This window comes from Corvus hawaiiensis, chromosome 9, assembly GCF_020740725.1.
Source record: "Corvus hawaiiensis isolate bCorHaw1 chromosome 9, bCorHaw1.pri.cur, whole genome shotgun sequence".
Taxonomy (NCBI): domain Eukaryota; kingdom Metazoa; phylum Chordata; class Aves; order Passeriformes; family Corvidae; genus Corvus; species Corvus hawaiiensis.
Window position 1 is genome coordinate 9,528,780 of NC_063221.1, and position 16,603 is coordinate 9,545,382.

General features: G+C 38.7%; 1 protein-coding gene across 1 annotated transcript in view; it reads left to right on the plus strand.

Moving 5' to 3' along the window:
- The window catches only part of CDC73 (cell division cycle 73), a 101,732-nt gene extending 85,795 nt beyond the window's left edge, over window positions 1-15,937 (plus strand). The window contains exons 12-17 of the mRNA XM_048312472.1: window positions 703-738; window positions 1,131-1,218; window positions 8,404-8,565; window positions 10,332-10,432; window positions 13,497-13,638; window positions 14,504-15,937. Coding sequence (XP_048168429.1) covers window positions 703-738; window positions 1,131-1,218; window positions 8,404-8,565; window positions 10,332-10,432; window positions 13,497-13,638; window positions 14,504-14,540 — 566 coding nt within the window. The 3' untranslated portion in view covers window positions 14,541-15,937. The remainder of the gene's footprint in view (window positions 1-702; window positions 739-1,130; window positions 1,219-8,403; window positions 8,566-10,331; window positions 10,433-13,496; window positions 13,639-14,503) is intronic.
- The last annotated feature ends 666 nt before the right edge of the window (window positions 15,938-16,603 follow it).

The following is a 16,603-nucleotide window of genomic DNA, read 5'->3' on the forward strand; positions in this document are numbered from 1 at the left end:
CAGTCCAGTAGTGGTTTTGTGTGTGTCCTTGGTGGTTGAAGTAATTTTGTTTGGGTTTTTTTTTATTTTTTTCTCCTTTTTTTGATTGCTTGGGTGGTTTTCCCCTTGAGTGTCAAGCTTGACTGTTTCTGACACCTGGAGACCTCATGTAACTCAAACTGCAATCCAAAATTAACCTGAGTAAGCCTGAAATTCAGGGTTTGATTGTTGAAAGTTCTGTATGTGTCCAGGATAGCTAAATCCCACGGATGTCATGTACAAAAATAACTACTAATGAAAAGGTGAGGCTCTGCGGAGATCAGTTTGTTGTGAAGGTTTTCCTGTTGGTTCAGCACTATTGTATTGAAGATCTACAAGCAGCTTTTTTCAAGATTGCTGGAAATTTTTGTCCATGGTGTTGTGTCCATGGTGTCTTTTGTGGAGGATGGAGGGGGAATGAGCAGCTTCAGTAAAACTGGGAGAGATTGACTCAACTCTCCTAACATCTCCTTCAGATGGTCAAAAGCTGTTTGTTTTCTGAATACTCAAACCCAAATTATAAACCCCTTCTTCATCTTAGTGTCTTGCATCTGTAAAAATGATCTAATGACTGTAGTGTGACTCGTCCCTATTCACTCCTGCAATTAAACAGATGCCTTGCAATGACATTTGGATTTATGTCCTACTCATTCTGCTGTAATTTTTGTTGGTTTTTTTTCTCAGTTTCCCAAGCAAGACCACCTCCAAACCAGAAAAAAGGTGAGTCAATTTTAGTTACATGATCCTTTTCATTTTTGTGTGAATTGTGCCCAGTCTTCGTTTTTTTTTTCCTGACACTACAAGCAACAATATAAGCAAGCAGTGGAATATATAGCATGCATTCTATATAGCATAAGAGCATTCTGTTTTGCTAAATATGGGTCCCACACATGTTGAGAGACTCATGATACGAGGGTCTGCTTTCTTTGGTGAATGAAAACCTTGACTGTTGATTTTCCTTGACTATTTTTTCATGACTGGGACCTCTTCAGCAAGAGTTTTGTTTTTATGTATAGTTCCTTTAATGAAAAAAGGGGGGGAGGGGAGGAAACAACAACCACAACAAAACAAAAAAGCCCCTCCAAGCATGCCTAACTTTATTATCTCTACAGGATCTCGAACTCCCATAATCATTATTCCAGCAGCCACGACCTCTTTAATAACCATGCTTAATGCAAAGGACCTTCTGCAAGATCTGAAGTAAGTAGCTGATTAGAACATACTGTATAACAAATTGTTTTCAGATACAAAGTTATACTGCACCTAATTAGTAATTAAGCAAGAGGGTTCATCCACTCTCCTGTGACAGGCTAGTTTTACAGACCAGAGTATAAAAGATATTAATTCCTCTTGACTAGTAGGAAAAAAGCAAAAACCTAATTCAGAGTTTTGGCTCAGTTGTGACTCATGGGGCAGATTGAGGAGACTCTTGCAGTAGCAGTTGGAATGTGTGCAGTGCTTTTCTTTGATGTAACATCTATGCAGCCACGTGCAAGTGATCAGTGAACAACCCTTCCCATGGAAGAAGGCGGAGAGAAGCTGAGCAAGGGAGCTCATGGAGCTCAGAAAAGATTTTGGGAAAGGACCACAGTTATTGTAAAGGAGAAGGTGACCAGAGGGGCTGTATCAGCCAAGCATCCCAGCTGGTTATGCAAGTAAAGAATTTCTTCTAAAGTTCACATATTGTCATTGAGTATTGATGCAGACGCATCCAGGGAAGTACCAGTGAGTTGCTAAAACTTGTTTATCTCATCACACATCTGATTGTAAGATTTAATTCATGATGAGTGAATGAATCTTTCTGCTTGTCCAACAGATCACGGGTTTTAGACTTGCCTATCAGTAAATATCAGGTAATTTTTTTTGGAACGGTCATTTTCACAGAGAAATACACTGTTGTAGGTTGTCTGCAATGGTATGTCCGAAAAATGGAGGGGTCATCTTTTTATCATCTCCAGCACTCATCTTTGTGATACTGTTACACTGCTTTTTGTCCAAACCAGGCTGTTGTGGTGGTACAGCTTCTGCTGGAGTTGCCCTAGACTTGTTTAAAACTGTGCTCTGAGATACCAGGTGCCTTCTGATCTGCAGCTAATTCCAGTTCCTAGCTTACTGCCACAGGCCATCAAAGACCCCGTGAGTGCACTGGCCTCTTGGTGTCTCTTCTGCAATACTGGCTCTGAGAGAAGGCTGGCTGTTAACATTACACTTTAATGTGCAAGCACTCACTGCACTGAGCTAATTCGGTTGGCAGAGGGTGTTGTTTGTTTATGTGGGTTTTTATAGTTAGGAAAAAACCACACAACAAGCCCTGGATTTTGCATCTGTGTAATTTGTGACTTCCTGGCTCAGGTGTACCCAGAAAGGAATGAAGCACCTGTCTGTCATGTCTAAGTGCCTCTGTGCCAGGAGTCAGAGTTTTCAGCTGTTCTCAGCTCCACCGGGGCAGAGCCGCAGTCAGCTTCCCAAGGCCTGTCCCAAGAGGATGCTCATATTTAGAGTGCAAGGAACATGATCCAGAAAAACTGAAAGGAAGTTGAAGGGTTCAAAGGAGGACACTGTATAGTTAGCCTATATGAAAGTGAAAGGGGAGAAGCAAGGTATGTTAATGAATCAGAAGTGCAATAGCAGAATTCAGAAGAGCAAAATATTAATTTAGCCATGACAGGTCTAGCATTCTTCTGGAAAATATGCCACCTGGCCTGTATTTTTTTGCATTCAGATTTATGGAAGTACTTTGTTCAGGAATAGCTTCAGGGTTTGCTTTTACTGTTCAGGTATGCAGAGTGTAGAACTAGCCTTGATGTAGAGTGTGATTGATAGATATGTGATGGTTTTCCGAGGAAAGAAGACTTAGCTAATTCCTGCCTCTAAGTCAGCACCTTCTTTAACTCATTCCCCCTTTCTGCTAAGTCTGACAGAAGAGCAGAGATTTCAAAGACTCCTGTCACTGCCACAAGTTTTGGGATAAAGAAATATTGTCCAGATAGAAAAGACACACCTAAATTAATATTACTGCCCTTACCCCTGCTGAGGAAGATGCAGGTAGATTTGCATTTCTTGTATTTCTAGAGCTAGTCAGCCTGCTTGTATTTGCCATCAGAGGAGGTTGGAGGAGAGATTTTTGGAGCTGGAAGGGTAAGAGCCATTGCAGGGGAGACTGACGAAACGTAGGAGAAGCCTGGGAGGATGATGCCCCTGGGATGGCTGGGATATGGAAGCTGTTTATAGGACGGGTTTTTCTTCCGTGGCTGATCCCCCAGGCAGCACAGTCTGTGAACTGTGTGATCATGAAGAATGAGAATTTGGGTTTCATAAATCAACTTTTGTGATGCTGTCCATTTAAATGTTTCTTAAAACAAAATAAGGAAAGAAATCAGCTGAAATTATAATTAGAGATCAAAACTTTCAATCATAGCTGAGAATCTCTGTCTTTTAGGATACCTTTTGTCTACAATCCTGGATTTTTTTTTTTGTAAGGAACTGGACTGCAGTGCATGGTCACTTTGGATATGAGAAAAGTTAATTGTGGTATCATTGCCAGATATTTTAGGTTGGTGGCTGTAAAATAAACAGGAGATTCTTCATCCAGTTCTATGGTAGGACTTAAATTGAATTGTCAAGACCTGAGAGAAACCTATTAATTATACCAGCATTTTTACTAAGCCTTTTCATAGCTCTGTAGTATATTAGTTTTCTATGCCACATTTGGCTGACATTTGTATGATGCTTAGCATCTTTAATTTATCACTAATGTTAGGCTCTCTTTTAAGGTAAAGAATATGGAAAGCAGGAAAACTATCATGTGAAGAAGGAAATATATATGACAAACCCAAAGCATGGCACTGGTTTAAGATTTTATTTTAGAGATATCTAACTTTTCTATTTGTTGCAACTTAGATTTTGAAGGGAGACGTTTTTGTATGTGATTGTAATATATGCAATTCACCTGCTGGATAATATGCAAATATTCTTGCTAACTTTCTTGAAAGGTTATTTTTCTAAGGAGCCAAGTACAACATAAAGTGAGGAGTTTCTAAAATAGTAGAAGGATATAATTTAATTTAATTTAATTTAAAATCAGAACTGCAATCCATTCTGGTATGTTGTGATGCTTTTTTAAAATATTTTATATGATACATTTTATTCTTACTCACTATCTGAATGCGAGGCTGGATATCACAATTGCTGTGTGAAATTGTGACTGAGTATTTGAGAATACCTGAAGCAGGCTTTTCAGAGGCAAGGCTTCTGCTTTACGTGGAGCAAAAGCGAAGCAGGAATTCCATCAGGCAGATGAGAATGATTAGATGGTGATTATGTATTTTTATTATGGTGATGCTCTTGCTTGTGATGCATTTCACCATATGTGGCCAGGCAACTCACTGGAGATTTATCCAGCTTTGATACTGAGTGAGGTATCTGGGATACATTCAGGCATGATGTAGTGTAAAAAAGCTTTGTTCTCTTGCGAAAATAGGTGGTGTCTAAAGCTTTTGATACTGTAATTTAACAGAAATACTGAGAGGGTTGTAAAAATAAGTCTCCAGTTCTGAACACAATCAAATGTGTATTACTGTGATCTCAGCTGCTGGTGAGTTGCCTTCTTCTCCATTCATGCATTTTTCAGTGTGCCTGAGCTGGGGGCCAGAAAGTGCTGCTCTGACCCCAGTGTGAAAGTGTTTTAAAGGCACTGCTGACAGTGGATGTGAGTTTAGAGCTGAGACAGGAACATCTCAGGCAGTTCAGTAGATGGTGTCTTACCAGTTACCTCCCACAATCTGATGGTGTTCAATCACTTGCCTGTTACCTTAGGGAAGGGACCTGCTGCCTTTGGAAAGTGAGAGTGCACCATTTTTCATGTGGATAATGATTTTGGTAATTAACAGTGAGGGCTATTAATTTTGTACCCCTACTAGGGGTATAAAAGTGCATTCTAAGTAGGTATGGATTTTTTTTTTCAATTTTTTAATAGGGAAAGTAATCTGGAGAAGCAGCAGGAAACTGTAAGCTCCTGCACACTCAGGTTTCAGACCCCATTTCTGGTGTGTAAAAGGTGTCAAGTACAAATGTGTAGTTAAGCCATGGGCTGTAGTATCATACAGTAATATAAATAATCTCCAAGAGAAGATGGGATTTTTGGTGTTTAGTACTCAGATTTCTTATGCTTGTGTTTTATATCCAGGTAGTGATGACATAGTCCATATGTATTTATAATCATACAGTAATTTCTATTGATTCTCAATCCTTGAGCACGTGATTTTTACTGTGCTTACTGAGTCAATGGTTCCCGGAAATGCAGGCCTATATTCCATAAACTTTCTGTAAGCTGTTCTTTATTCCTGTACTCTGTGTGTTTATCTGTATGTAAGTGCTTGCTTCAGTGCTTGCTTTGTGACAGTTGTCTTCTCCGCTGTTCCATTTGAATCTGCTCATTGATAGTTCTTCCTTAACAAGTTATCTTTGTGTTGTGTCCTAGGGAATTGCACTCAAAAACACTCAGACTTTTTCCAGGGAATAAAACTGAAGCCATTGTCTAGAAGGGACATAACTGATGCACAAATGAATGGTGCCTCAGTGGCTGTAACACAGTTTCTAGCTGAAATGGAGAGAAACTGCCAAAAACTAGTGTTGAAATGAATTCTTAAACACAGAAACATTTAAAGCTGAGAGTGCCTGTTTCAGCCAAATTTGAGAGGCCTCAGAGTGGTGAAGTTGTTCCTCTGTAGCACAGCAATATTGCCTTTACTCTCATTTGGGAGGGCTGCTTTGCTTTCCTGTTTCCATTTAAAATGTGTTTGCTTCCTCACATTTACAAATTAAATTTAAAATGTGACCTTTTAGATCCCTGTTCAGATGAATACTTGATTATCACTGTAATGTGTGTAGGGCTGTTTGGTTTTTATTTACATATTCTGTAAGAGTTTGTTCTTGTTTAGTGCAGGGGACAGAGAACAACAAAATTCTTCTCAAGCTGCCCACCATTTCAGGTGATCCTGGCTTTTCCTATAAAGCCTGCCTCCTGGATAAAAGGTGTTTGAGGGCTTGTTTCTCTAATTCTTTTTTATTATTTTTTAAAATTTATTTTCATTCTTTTCAGCCTAGATTACTTTAGTTCTAATGAGTGATGAGAGACTCATTAGTAGTTTTCTTAAAAGCTGAAGGACCACCAAGCAAGTCCTCATTTTAAGTTACAGAGTTTCCTAGCAGTTATTATTGGCAAAGCCAAACCTGTGATACATTGGCAGGACAGGCCATTAGGAGTTCTCATGAGTGTGCTCATCACTTTGGAGTTTTTAAATTAGCAAATTGATGAGAAATACTTCAATTCTGGTGTCACACTGGGTGGCTTTTTCCAGTGCAGAACTCAGTCGAATGCCTCTGTGTAGCACACAATTGTATGTGTCGGTGTGTCGTGATGGATAAAATGTATGTAAATGCTAACTATTTCCTAATTACTTCAATTATTAGGGAAATTATTCTCTTAACTTTAAAAAATATATTCTAGGTGGCCAATGTGCACTTTTCTCCCAGTGTCCTGTACAGCTTTTTGGTCTGTATTTCCTTTAGAATGATGGTGTTTCACATGTACTAGACAGATAAGCATAATTTGGTTTATAGCTCCTTGTTTCACACCTGTGATGCTTTTTCTGTATTTGCAGTGCTAGTCAGCTTTAATGCACCATTCATAGTCATTTGCAGGTGTTGGGCTTTTTTTAATTTCCCAGTGCAGTTGTATCAATTGAATGCATTTGGACACACGTTTCACAAATTGCTTGTGACTTTCTGTTTCTGAAACACTGTTAAATCATGAGGAGTATGAGGGGACATCATCTGTTAATTTACATTGGGAAAGTAAAACAATTTTGCTTGGAGGTTTATTGGCAATTTTCACCTGCTGCCTTAAAGTTTGTTTGTTTGCTGTGGGGGATTTTTTTCCCCAAAATGTCATTTTCTCATTGGATATGTAGGGAAAACTAGTATTTTCAAGTTGACTGAATAACAAACTTTTCTTCATATTCAATCTTGCATTCTTTTTTCCTGTTTATCCAGCAATAGGAAGTGCAGCCTGCCTGTTAAAGCACATTCAAATTGGTTTTCAGTATTCAAATAGAAATAGATTGAAGAGAACAAATAGAAATGCTGCAAACAACTTACCCCAAAAATCTAGTAAGCTGCTCAAAAGCACCATGTGCACTGTAATGAAGAGAAATGTTACCAACTATGTATTGTGCCTTTAAAATGTACCACAAATCCTTCTGCTAACTTCTTCAGTTAAGGGAAACAGTTTTATTTTTATCAGAAGCTTTGGCAATGAAATGTCAGCAGCAGATAGGGTTGTGTTGCAGCTGGGTGGTTCTGAGTAGAATATTAGGAGAACACAGGGCTGAACTCTGCTGTTGTGCTGGCCTGGAAGGTGCTGCTGGTCCCACCAACTTCCCTTTCCACGACACACTTCTAGTTCTGTGAAAGACATGGCTCTGTTACCTTTCTTTTATCTATCTCAGAATCCATTGAGATGTATCAGTAAAAAAGCTCACACTACTCTCACATTTATGATGCCAATTTTGAGACCTGTTCTGGGTATTTTATTATCACCACAAAGAAGAGGGCCTTGAAATGTGATTGCATTTGGTTTTTTTTGGGCGGGGGGCTGAAAGATTAAGGATCTGTAATTAACTGGAGGGAGGAAAGCTGTGTCACATTTTAGCATCTATTTTTGTCATAGAGAGATTACATATGACATGAGGGCCACATTATCCGGATTTTACAAGCATTTACTCCATCACAGAATCTATTTAGAAAAAGAACCAAAAAAACCTGTAGTGTCATGCGTCATAGTAACCAAATGAATCACTGAAATGTAAATTCACCATCCTCCAAAAAAACCAAAACCTCACTCAAAACCATTTTTGACCAAAAATCCCAGCTTTCTTGAGAAAATTCTAATTGGTAATAATTCTGATGGCTCCAAGAGCTCTTAAAATTTCCTCCAGGAAGCAGCTGTTTTAATGCCCAGGTTACACTTGGTCATTAAAAAGAAGAGTTGTGGTCACTTTGCAGGTTGTAGTCTGGCTCCTCATCAGCAACTGTACTATATAAAGTCAACAAGGAGTGCCCCAAATGTCTAAGAATGGGTCAGGCTGTATTTTTGAGGCACAGAGGACCTTTTAGTATGACTTTATCGTGAAGGCTTCTGAAATATTATTCTTACATTTTTTTTGGTGTTCTGAATGGGTAGTTACAGAGACCTGGCACTGTGAAAACGAGGTGGCTTCAGAGACTGCTGTCAATAGTGCTGAGCTCTGATAAAGCTGTTCCTTTTCCTGCTGATCCCATCAAGTAAATTGCCCTTGTCTACTGAGGGGTTTGTTGTTCCCTAAGGTTTGTACCATCAGATGAGAAGAAGAAGCAGGGCTGTCAACGAGAGAATGAGACTCTAATACAGAGGAGGAAGGACCAGATGCAGCCTGGGGGAACCACAGTCAGCGTCACTGTCCCTTACCGAGTCGTAGATCAACCTCTGAAACTTATGCCACAAGACTGGTAAGAACATTTCTCCTTTACACAATTTCTTACCAGGACAATGCAGAATTTGAAGGGGACCAATAAAATGCCCTGAAATCTACTGAAAAGTGAAGATACAGATATAAGGCTGGATTTTATTAACTGTATAGGAGTCTTTTTTTTCAGGTGAAAATAAGATGAAACTAAATTCATCTAAAAACTTGCAACACTTTACATTTTAACAGTGTGAGCAGCACAGCTACTCTACTAATTTTGCCAGAAATGTTCCAGAAATTTAAATAGAAATGTTCATATTATTTTTCTGGTTTGTGACAGCATAATGTGCAAGTCACTGAAACATGATCTGCAAGAAAACCACTCCTTTCCTGTCTGTTTTCTGAGGGAGAGCTTGTTGGGAATATATGTTTGCAGGCCATCAGCATCTGACATTCCAACTTTTTTAATAGTTAATGAAAGAAAATACATCAGACAGTAAGACTGAACTGTGATTCCAGTATTGGAGCTACTGGAGTTTTACTTCTGAAGGAAAAGCCCTAGTTGCAGAAAGGGAATCATAGGTAGTTTTTACTTTTATGAAAAAGCTGGGACGGATTATTTGGTCTGTAGTCCATTCTTCAAGGCTATAAAAAATAGCTCTCTTTGAACAGGAAAACTCTGAAGAAACATTTTTATTGTTGTTTGACATCTTTTTGTTATTTGATGAAGTGCATTATGCAGCATTTTTACTTCTTCCTCACAAGTGAGAAGATCTGGGACATGGATGATGACATATTTGGAGGTTTTGCAATTTCCAAATTAGATTTTAATGGAGAGGAATACTTTGAAAAGGTTCTGTTCCTAAATCAATTATTCTCTGTATTTAGACCTTGAACTAATCAGAAATCCATGTATTTAAAATTCTGAATATTAAATAGCACTTAAAATGTTTAATGATCAAACCTTTAAGAACCATCTAAACTACTTTCTGAAGTACTTCTGACCAAAGACATGAAGTGGTGTGGGTTTTTTTATCTTGGTTTTATCCAAGGAAGCCATTACAAAACCTGCAAAAAAACCCTTCTAGACCAAAAAACTTCACCTTGATTATTCTTTTCCATTTGGGATTTAGTGGATTTAATGATAAATTAAATTTGGGGATTAGATTAGAGAGGTAATTCTTTGTTATGGTGGGTAGGAACCGCAGTTGGATGATGTAAATGATCAAGAGAAAAGTAGACCATATGTGGGAGGTCGTTTATTCTCAAAGGTGGGTTTTTTTAAATTTTACTAATGCAAAAGCTTCATCTTAATCACGAATTTATTTTCTTAGACCACAGGTAATGGTTGTGTACTCTTAAAATAGCCGGTGCACTTTGCAGAAATTTAGCAGCTGTTGCTGCTCATGAATTTTCAGCCTGGAAGTCAGCAGTGCTGAGAATAAAGGCTTTTAAATCTGCACATCTCAGTTTACAGTGCCATTCGCAGAAGATTATCTCTGAAAATGCTGGAGCACTTTTCAAAAGCAAAGTAACTACGACAACAAATAAACACTGGCTTCTAAAAATTGTAACATGAGAAACTGAGCTGCCTTCTGCAAAGGGACACGGCTGAAAGCCCAGAGGAATCACCTGAATGGTTTTTTTTCTTTACAAGAGGAAAAGCAGCTGTGCTGGAGGTGTGGTTGTTAACTGTGCTATCCTGCTCTATAAAAGCAGCAGCTATGCTAAGGCATGCTGCCTGTTCAGGACAGGAGGTGACTGAAATGTTCCAGGCCGTGCCCATGCCCACCCCTCTGTGTGTTCCAGGGACCGCGTGGTGGCCGTGTTTGTCCAGGGCCCCGCCTGGCAGTTCAAGGGCTGGCCTTGGCTCCTGCCGGACGGATCTCCCGTCGATATCTTTGCAAAAAGTAAGGGATTTATTTTGTTCCTTGGTTTGGGGTTTGTTGTTGTGTTTGGGGGCTCTTGTAGGATGTTTATGCTCATGACAGAGTGCTGCCAAAGCGCTGTTGGGTGCAGGTAGCTGAGCAGGCTTTGGGCTTTGGTTTCCTCAAGGAAGCGAATATTCCCATGCCCTCTGCGCTTGTTCCGCTCTGATCTGCGGAAGCTCATAGAAATCTTCTCAGAGCTGTCAGCTACAAGAGTCACAAATAGCTGGTGTACAAATCTACTTTCCAGTCTTCTAAAAAAAGGGTGAACAGACAATGCATATTCCAGCAATTCACAGATAACAGGTTCACAGTCTGTCTTCACATTCCAGTGCTATTTTGAAGAGAGAATTAATCACGTAGTATGCCTCTAAGAAAGCATTGAAGATGTGATCTGGTGTTTGACAAAAACTTCAGAGTTTTAAAAAGTTTGAGTTTCAAGTGAGCTAGATGTTATCATTGTATAGATCTGAACAGATTTCTTGAGTCCCCACAACTGTGGTGCTTTGAGGCACTCCTCTGGCATAGTTCACCCCTCTGACAGAGAGGTGGGCCATAATATCTAAGGAATCTGTCAGCTTCTCTGTTGCTTCAGCTTGGAGTTGCCTTAGAAAACAGACTGTTTGATAGTGTCCTATGGTTTCAGATTGTTTAAAAAACCCCAAACCAACAGATATACACAAAAGAAAAAAAAATAGCAGCAAACCCAAACCCACCGTAGTTCAGTTCTGTCATCTTGCAGTCAGTGTGATGAGGAAGCAGGTTTGATCAGGTCTTGTATGTGCCCCTCTTTGGTATGTGGGGTAGAATCTGAAAAGAGAATGCTACTTTGGTGAGCAGCAAGAAGACTCAAGGGTGGGACAGAAAGCTAAGGATGGGTCTGTGAACAAGAAATTAGAATGATTCACTTAAAGGAGGGATTGAGAATGAGCAGGGAAAGAGAGAAAGAGCCTGAAAGTCATTGTAAAAGTAAAAATATGCCACAGGAAAGAGTTTAACAAAAGAGACTAATGAAAGAATGAAATAGCACTTCAAAATAAAGATACTGAGAAAATGGCAATTGTGAAAAGCAAAGCCAAGAAAAATGCAGTGAAATATTGAAGGTCTAGCTAGCAGTTATGTGCTGCTTCCTATTCATTTTAATATTTTTATATATAGATGTATGGAGGGCTGTAGCAGTTGTTCTGACTTGCTTTGACATTCTGGGTCTTCACATGCCAAAAGATCAGAAGCACAGCCTGCACAGTTCAGGCTGAAGATGTACCAATTCTTATGTTTTTCAAGTGAAAGAGGGATTATCTGGTCTTAATTCATACATTGAAATGGATCTTTAATTTTAGAAATACATTCCATTGCTTCAAAGCATGGTATTTTAAAAATATTTTCCTGATAAAAATATATTTATTGAACTTTTCCTAATGACTTTACTCACCCCTCAAATGAAAACAGGTAAATGAAGGGAGCACAGAGAGTATCAGTCCAGTTTTATGTATCTATTTCTATCTGAAGTTGTTGCTTTGCCATATTTATAGTGTTCAATAGTCTTCACAAATGTGGTTTCTGGGATTTGCATTTCTTCTTCCATGTCTCTGGGTCTGTCGTGGTTACCAAGTATTCAAGGCTTGTCCCTGTCCTGTTGGAAAGCAAGCAGGTAGCTTACAAGAAAGAACTCCTCAGTAAAATGTGTACTGTGCCAGAGTCTGCCAAGCTGGTTTTATTTGTTCAATTGCTTTGTCACAGAACATTTCATTAGCTGAGTTCTCTAAAGCTTTGCTCTTTAGTTTTCCTTGTGTGTGGCCTGACTGTTTCATACTCACATAGCAAACCAGCCTAATTTCATATTTACAAGTGAACGTTTGAGAGGAGGTTCTGAATGCTGTCACCTTCATGAACAAATACTTAATTTTGACTGCCATTTTCAGGTGTTCCTCCCAGAGCACATCAGTGAGCTTTAGGAGTGATTTGTTTCAGGTTCAGAAGTGGATGCTCTTGTGCTCCATAACATTTAACTTTAATGGAGAGACTCTGTCAGGTGTTGAAGTTTTCTGTAAATGTGTGGCCCTGGTATATCTTTATTTGTTTTCTCTGAAGTTATATGAATACATGCAGCATTGTATCGCAGAGATAATGTATATGTATTCTTCATTTCCATTCACAAAGCTTGGAAATTTATCTGGCAGGGATACAAGCCAGATGATAATTTCTTTAGTTTGTCAGCTGAAAAAAAAGCTTATTTCACATACCAGCCTTCTAGGAAGTTCCTAGATAGATCTGGAAAAGAGGACTGATTTTGTGGAAGACAAAATTAAGAGCGTGGTATCAGAAGAAGATACAACCATGGCATTAAAAATAACTAGTTTCCACAAGACTGGTGGCTTCTGTTTTACTTTGCCAATACTACTAAAATCTTCAGACTGGGTTACCAGATAGGAATTGTCCAAGGCTTAAATACTTTGGTTTTAATGCTCACTGTGTAAATGCTTAGGCTTTACCTAATTCACATGTGACAATACTTCCCAAGAGAAAAATAACAGTTCATATTTTACCATTTTTAACTGAGTGCTAGATCAGGGGAAATTGGCAGTTACTAGATTTCTCAGAATGCTTTATGTATGATTTGGGGGTTACACTGGCATTCTACCATCAATCTTCTATGGATTCTTTCAGGATATAGCCAGGCTTCCTACTCAATGGTCTCAGAAATACCTTTATTATTATTTTTTTTAATTCTCTGGTGGTTCAGAGGTTTTCACAAATACCTTCTTTGTTTCTCAAAGAAAATGTGCTTGAGTTGGCAGTGTGTTTGTGCTGTTCCCCTGGAATCTGGCTGCCCTTCCCCTTCACCCTGGAATAGCCTGAGAGCCATCGACCTCTATGTTTAGCTGTGCCCTTTGGGGAGTAGTTGACTTCCTTGGGTTATGGGTTCATTAATTTTGCTCTCAGGCTTCATTCTGAAAAAAGAAGGGTGAGGTGGGAGTTTTCTTTGACCAATAAAAAAGCACTAAAGTCTTTGTGTTTGTACCAAATGCTTTCCTGTTTGCTGTAGTTAAAGCTTTTCATCTCAAATACGATGAAGTGCGCCTGGATCCCAACGTACAGAAATGGGATGTAACAGTGTTAGAGCTCAGCTACCACAAAAGGCACTTGGACAGGCCGGTATTTCTACGCTTCTGGGAAACCTTGGACAGGTATGTTTCCTGCTGAAAGTCCTTGGTGGTCATGCTTTTATGGTTTTGGTGGGAGTGAAAAGTTCTGGCAACCAGGGAATTGTTTACAACTAAGACATCTGAACAATGTTTTAGCCTGGAAATAGTGTTTGTTTTGATTTTCCCTGATGATGCAGTTAATAAAATGTAGTGGTATATGTTTACAGACTGTAAGTAATAATCTCCAAAGTGTAATAAGTGTGGATTTAAAGGAGGGGTTGTTACCATTAATTATTGATTAGTCCCATGATTCCCCACCTTCTGACTCTGCTTCTGGTCAGAACCCTCCTGAGGGGGAAGTTCACTGCAATACCTTTTTCATGTTGTAGAGAAGAAACTTTATTATCATGAAGCAGTTGAAGAAATATTGAGGGAGTGGAGAAGCCCATGCATTTCATGAATGTTTAATCTTTTCATGTTGATTGCATAGCAAACTGCTTGAATGCTTGAGTGAAAAAGAAAAATCCTGTGGGAATTGTCAAAATAATTCCAATTGTCAAACTTTCCATGGCTTTCTATTTAAAAGTCTCAGATGAACAACATATCTGAACTCCCAGAATGAACTAGTTATTTTTAACAGCAGTCTTTCAATGTTAGAAGTCATGCAATGCCTTGGAAAACATGAGTTTTCTTGGAGGCAAGGCTGTAGCTGGCTGTTACTTAGTGGGACAAATCCTGTGCATAACACAGAGCTCTATATGGTACATGACACATGGCATCTCTTCAGCAACTTTCTAGTTCCCTAAGCATTCTGTTTTAGCAGTGCCTGTGCATTTTATTCCTGTGAGTAAAATTCCTGTAAATGCCACAAGGGTAGTAATGCTGTCTTCTGTTAATTTTTTTTCAGGTATATGGTAAAGCACAAATCTCACTTGAGATTCTGAATCCTTCAGCTGCCATTTATTTCCTGAAGTATGGATTGAAAAAAATAGAAGGGGCTCCAGTTTGGAGACCAGAGCTCGCACTATATGATATGTCAAGAACTTTACAAATGAGGAAGGGTCACAGTTTAAACTTTTTATAAAATCTTGTTTGGATGATTCATGCTATGGCAGGTTGATACCTGTTGTTATTCAGAAGCAAAGGGGTTTTGCTTAAAACTATTTTTTTAATGTTGTTAGCCTTCTAGTCTGCAATCCAAATTGTATATTTTGATAGCAGCAGTTTCTTCTCTGTTTTGTTAAATTAGCCACATTTTTAAATGATGTGTTTTGTTCCTGAGTAGACAATAGCTGGATCTCCACGGCAGGTTCCCCACGTGTGTGTGCGCGTGTGCGCACGGCTGTGTGTAAATAATGTGTGGGTGTGTCTATAGATATAGTGTACAAAAAAGTTATAGACACACTGATGCACACGTAGATGTTTCCAGGCTTTCTAAACCACTTAGCTTCTGAGCTTAGTTTGGGGTTTCTTTGCTTACCGTTTCACTTACTGAAAATATTTTGTTGTGAATGATATTACATTTTAGTCAATAGGACTTGCAAACTGAGCAAAGTGAAAGTTGTTTTGGATAAATCAAAATGTCAACCTGTATATGTATATTCTGTCAGTCTTTGTTGAAAAAGGGAAGATGAAAAATCTAGAAACACTTTTTTTGGATTTGTAATGTCCCAGTTTACTAAATCTTGAAACTTTATTATAGGCGTACCTTCAAGTCATGTTAACTTTAAATTGCCATTCTCCACACACGTCTCTTTATTTAAACTGAAAGTATGCATGTCTACATTCCCATCTAGCAAATACCTTTGCATATGAGTCTAAATGTTACTTAGATTAAACGATGAATAGAGGAGGAGAGAGTTGGGATTTTTTTTTTTTTGTCCTGGAAGAGCCGCCACAAGGAATGAAAAATTTTAACTGCTTTGCATTTATACCTCTAATCCTATTTTCTTGTGACAAAAGTAGCCCAGACTATCTACAGGAGTTATAATTTTCTGAGCTGAGTGGCTAATATGGCCTCCTAAGAGTCCTGCATTGGAATGGAAAATCAGCCTTCTCCAATTACCAAAGAACAGATTTGCTTCATCTCCAGTGTGAGGCCAGAGGACCCTGGTATTTGTACCAATTTACAGCATCTCTGTATCTATGGAATAACATAAAGTTGATGTTGCATACCAGTGAATGTAGAGAATGATCAAATTCTGTAACACCTGCATGATTTTTTTTCTGGGATAGAAGATACACGGATACATGTTTATATTCCTGTTCTTGAAATTCCAAACCATGTTTTTTTAATATACTTTACATTTAAGGTTTGACAAAAATAAAATGTTCTACCTATTCTGTTTTAGTTTTTATTTGATCTTAGTTTCATTTTCAATAAAACCCAAAGTCACATCTCTGTGAGAGGTTTTTAAAACTATGTCTTAAATGTATGAGGACTGTGAGGTCTGACTTTTGATTGTATGTTTCCATCCCTGCTATACTGAGACTGTATTTTCAAATGGTCTTAATGGAAATGTAAAAACTCAAACCACCTAAACAACCCCCTGTGAATCCCAAGATTAGAAGCAGCTGACCCTGGATTTTGGAATGGATTCAGTGTGGTGACTGGGAAGAGTGGGCACTACAGGACTACTGGGATGTCTCCTGTTTGTGTGGGCAGCTGGGCAGTACCATGTTACCGTGGTTTCCCTGTACTTAAGCTTATTATAAATGTGTCCATGTCTTACTAGAGTTGTCTGAAACATTGAATGCTTGGTTTTAACCTGTACTGTACAGAGCAAAGCTGTAATGGCTTCTTCCAACACAGCAGCTGCTACCATGAGCAAGTGGTTCCATTTACAGTTCATTTCTGCTTTAAATAGTGGGATATCATGTATGCATTTTTTAACTTAAAACATTTCCAATTAGAAATGTATTTTTTTTCAGACTTAGTCAGTACAATATGGCCTATGCTGTTGTAAAGAGACTTCTGGGCAGTCAATTTGAAAAGCAAATTTTGGAG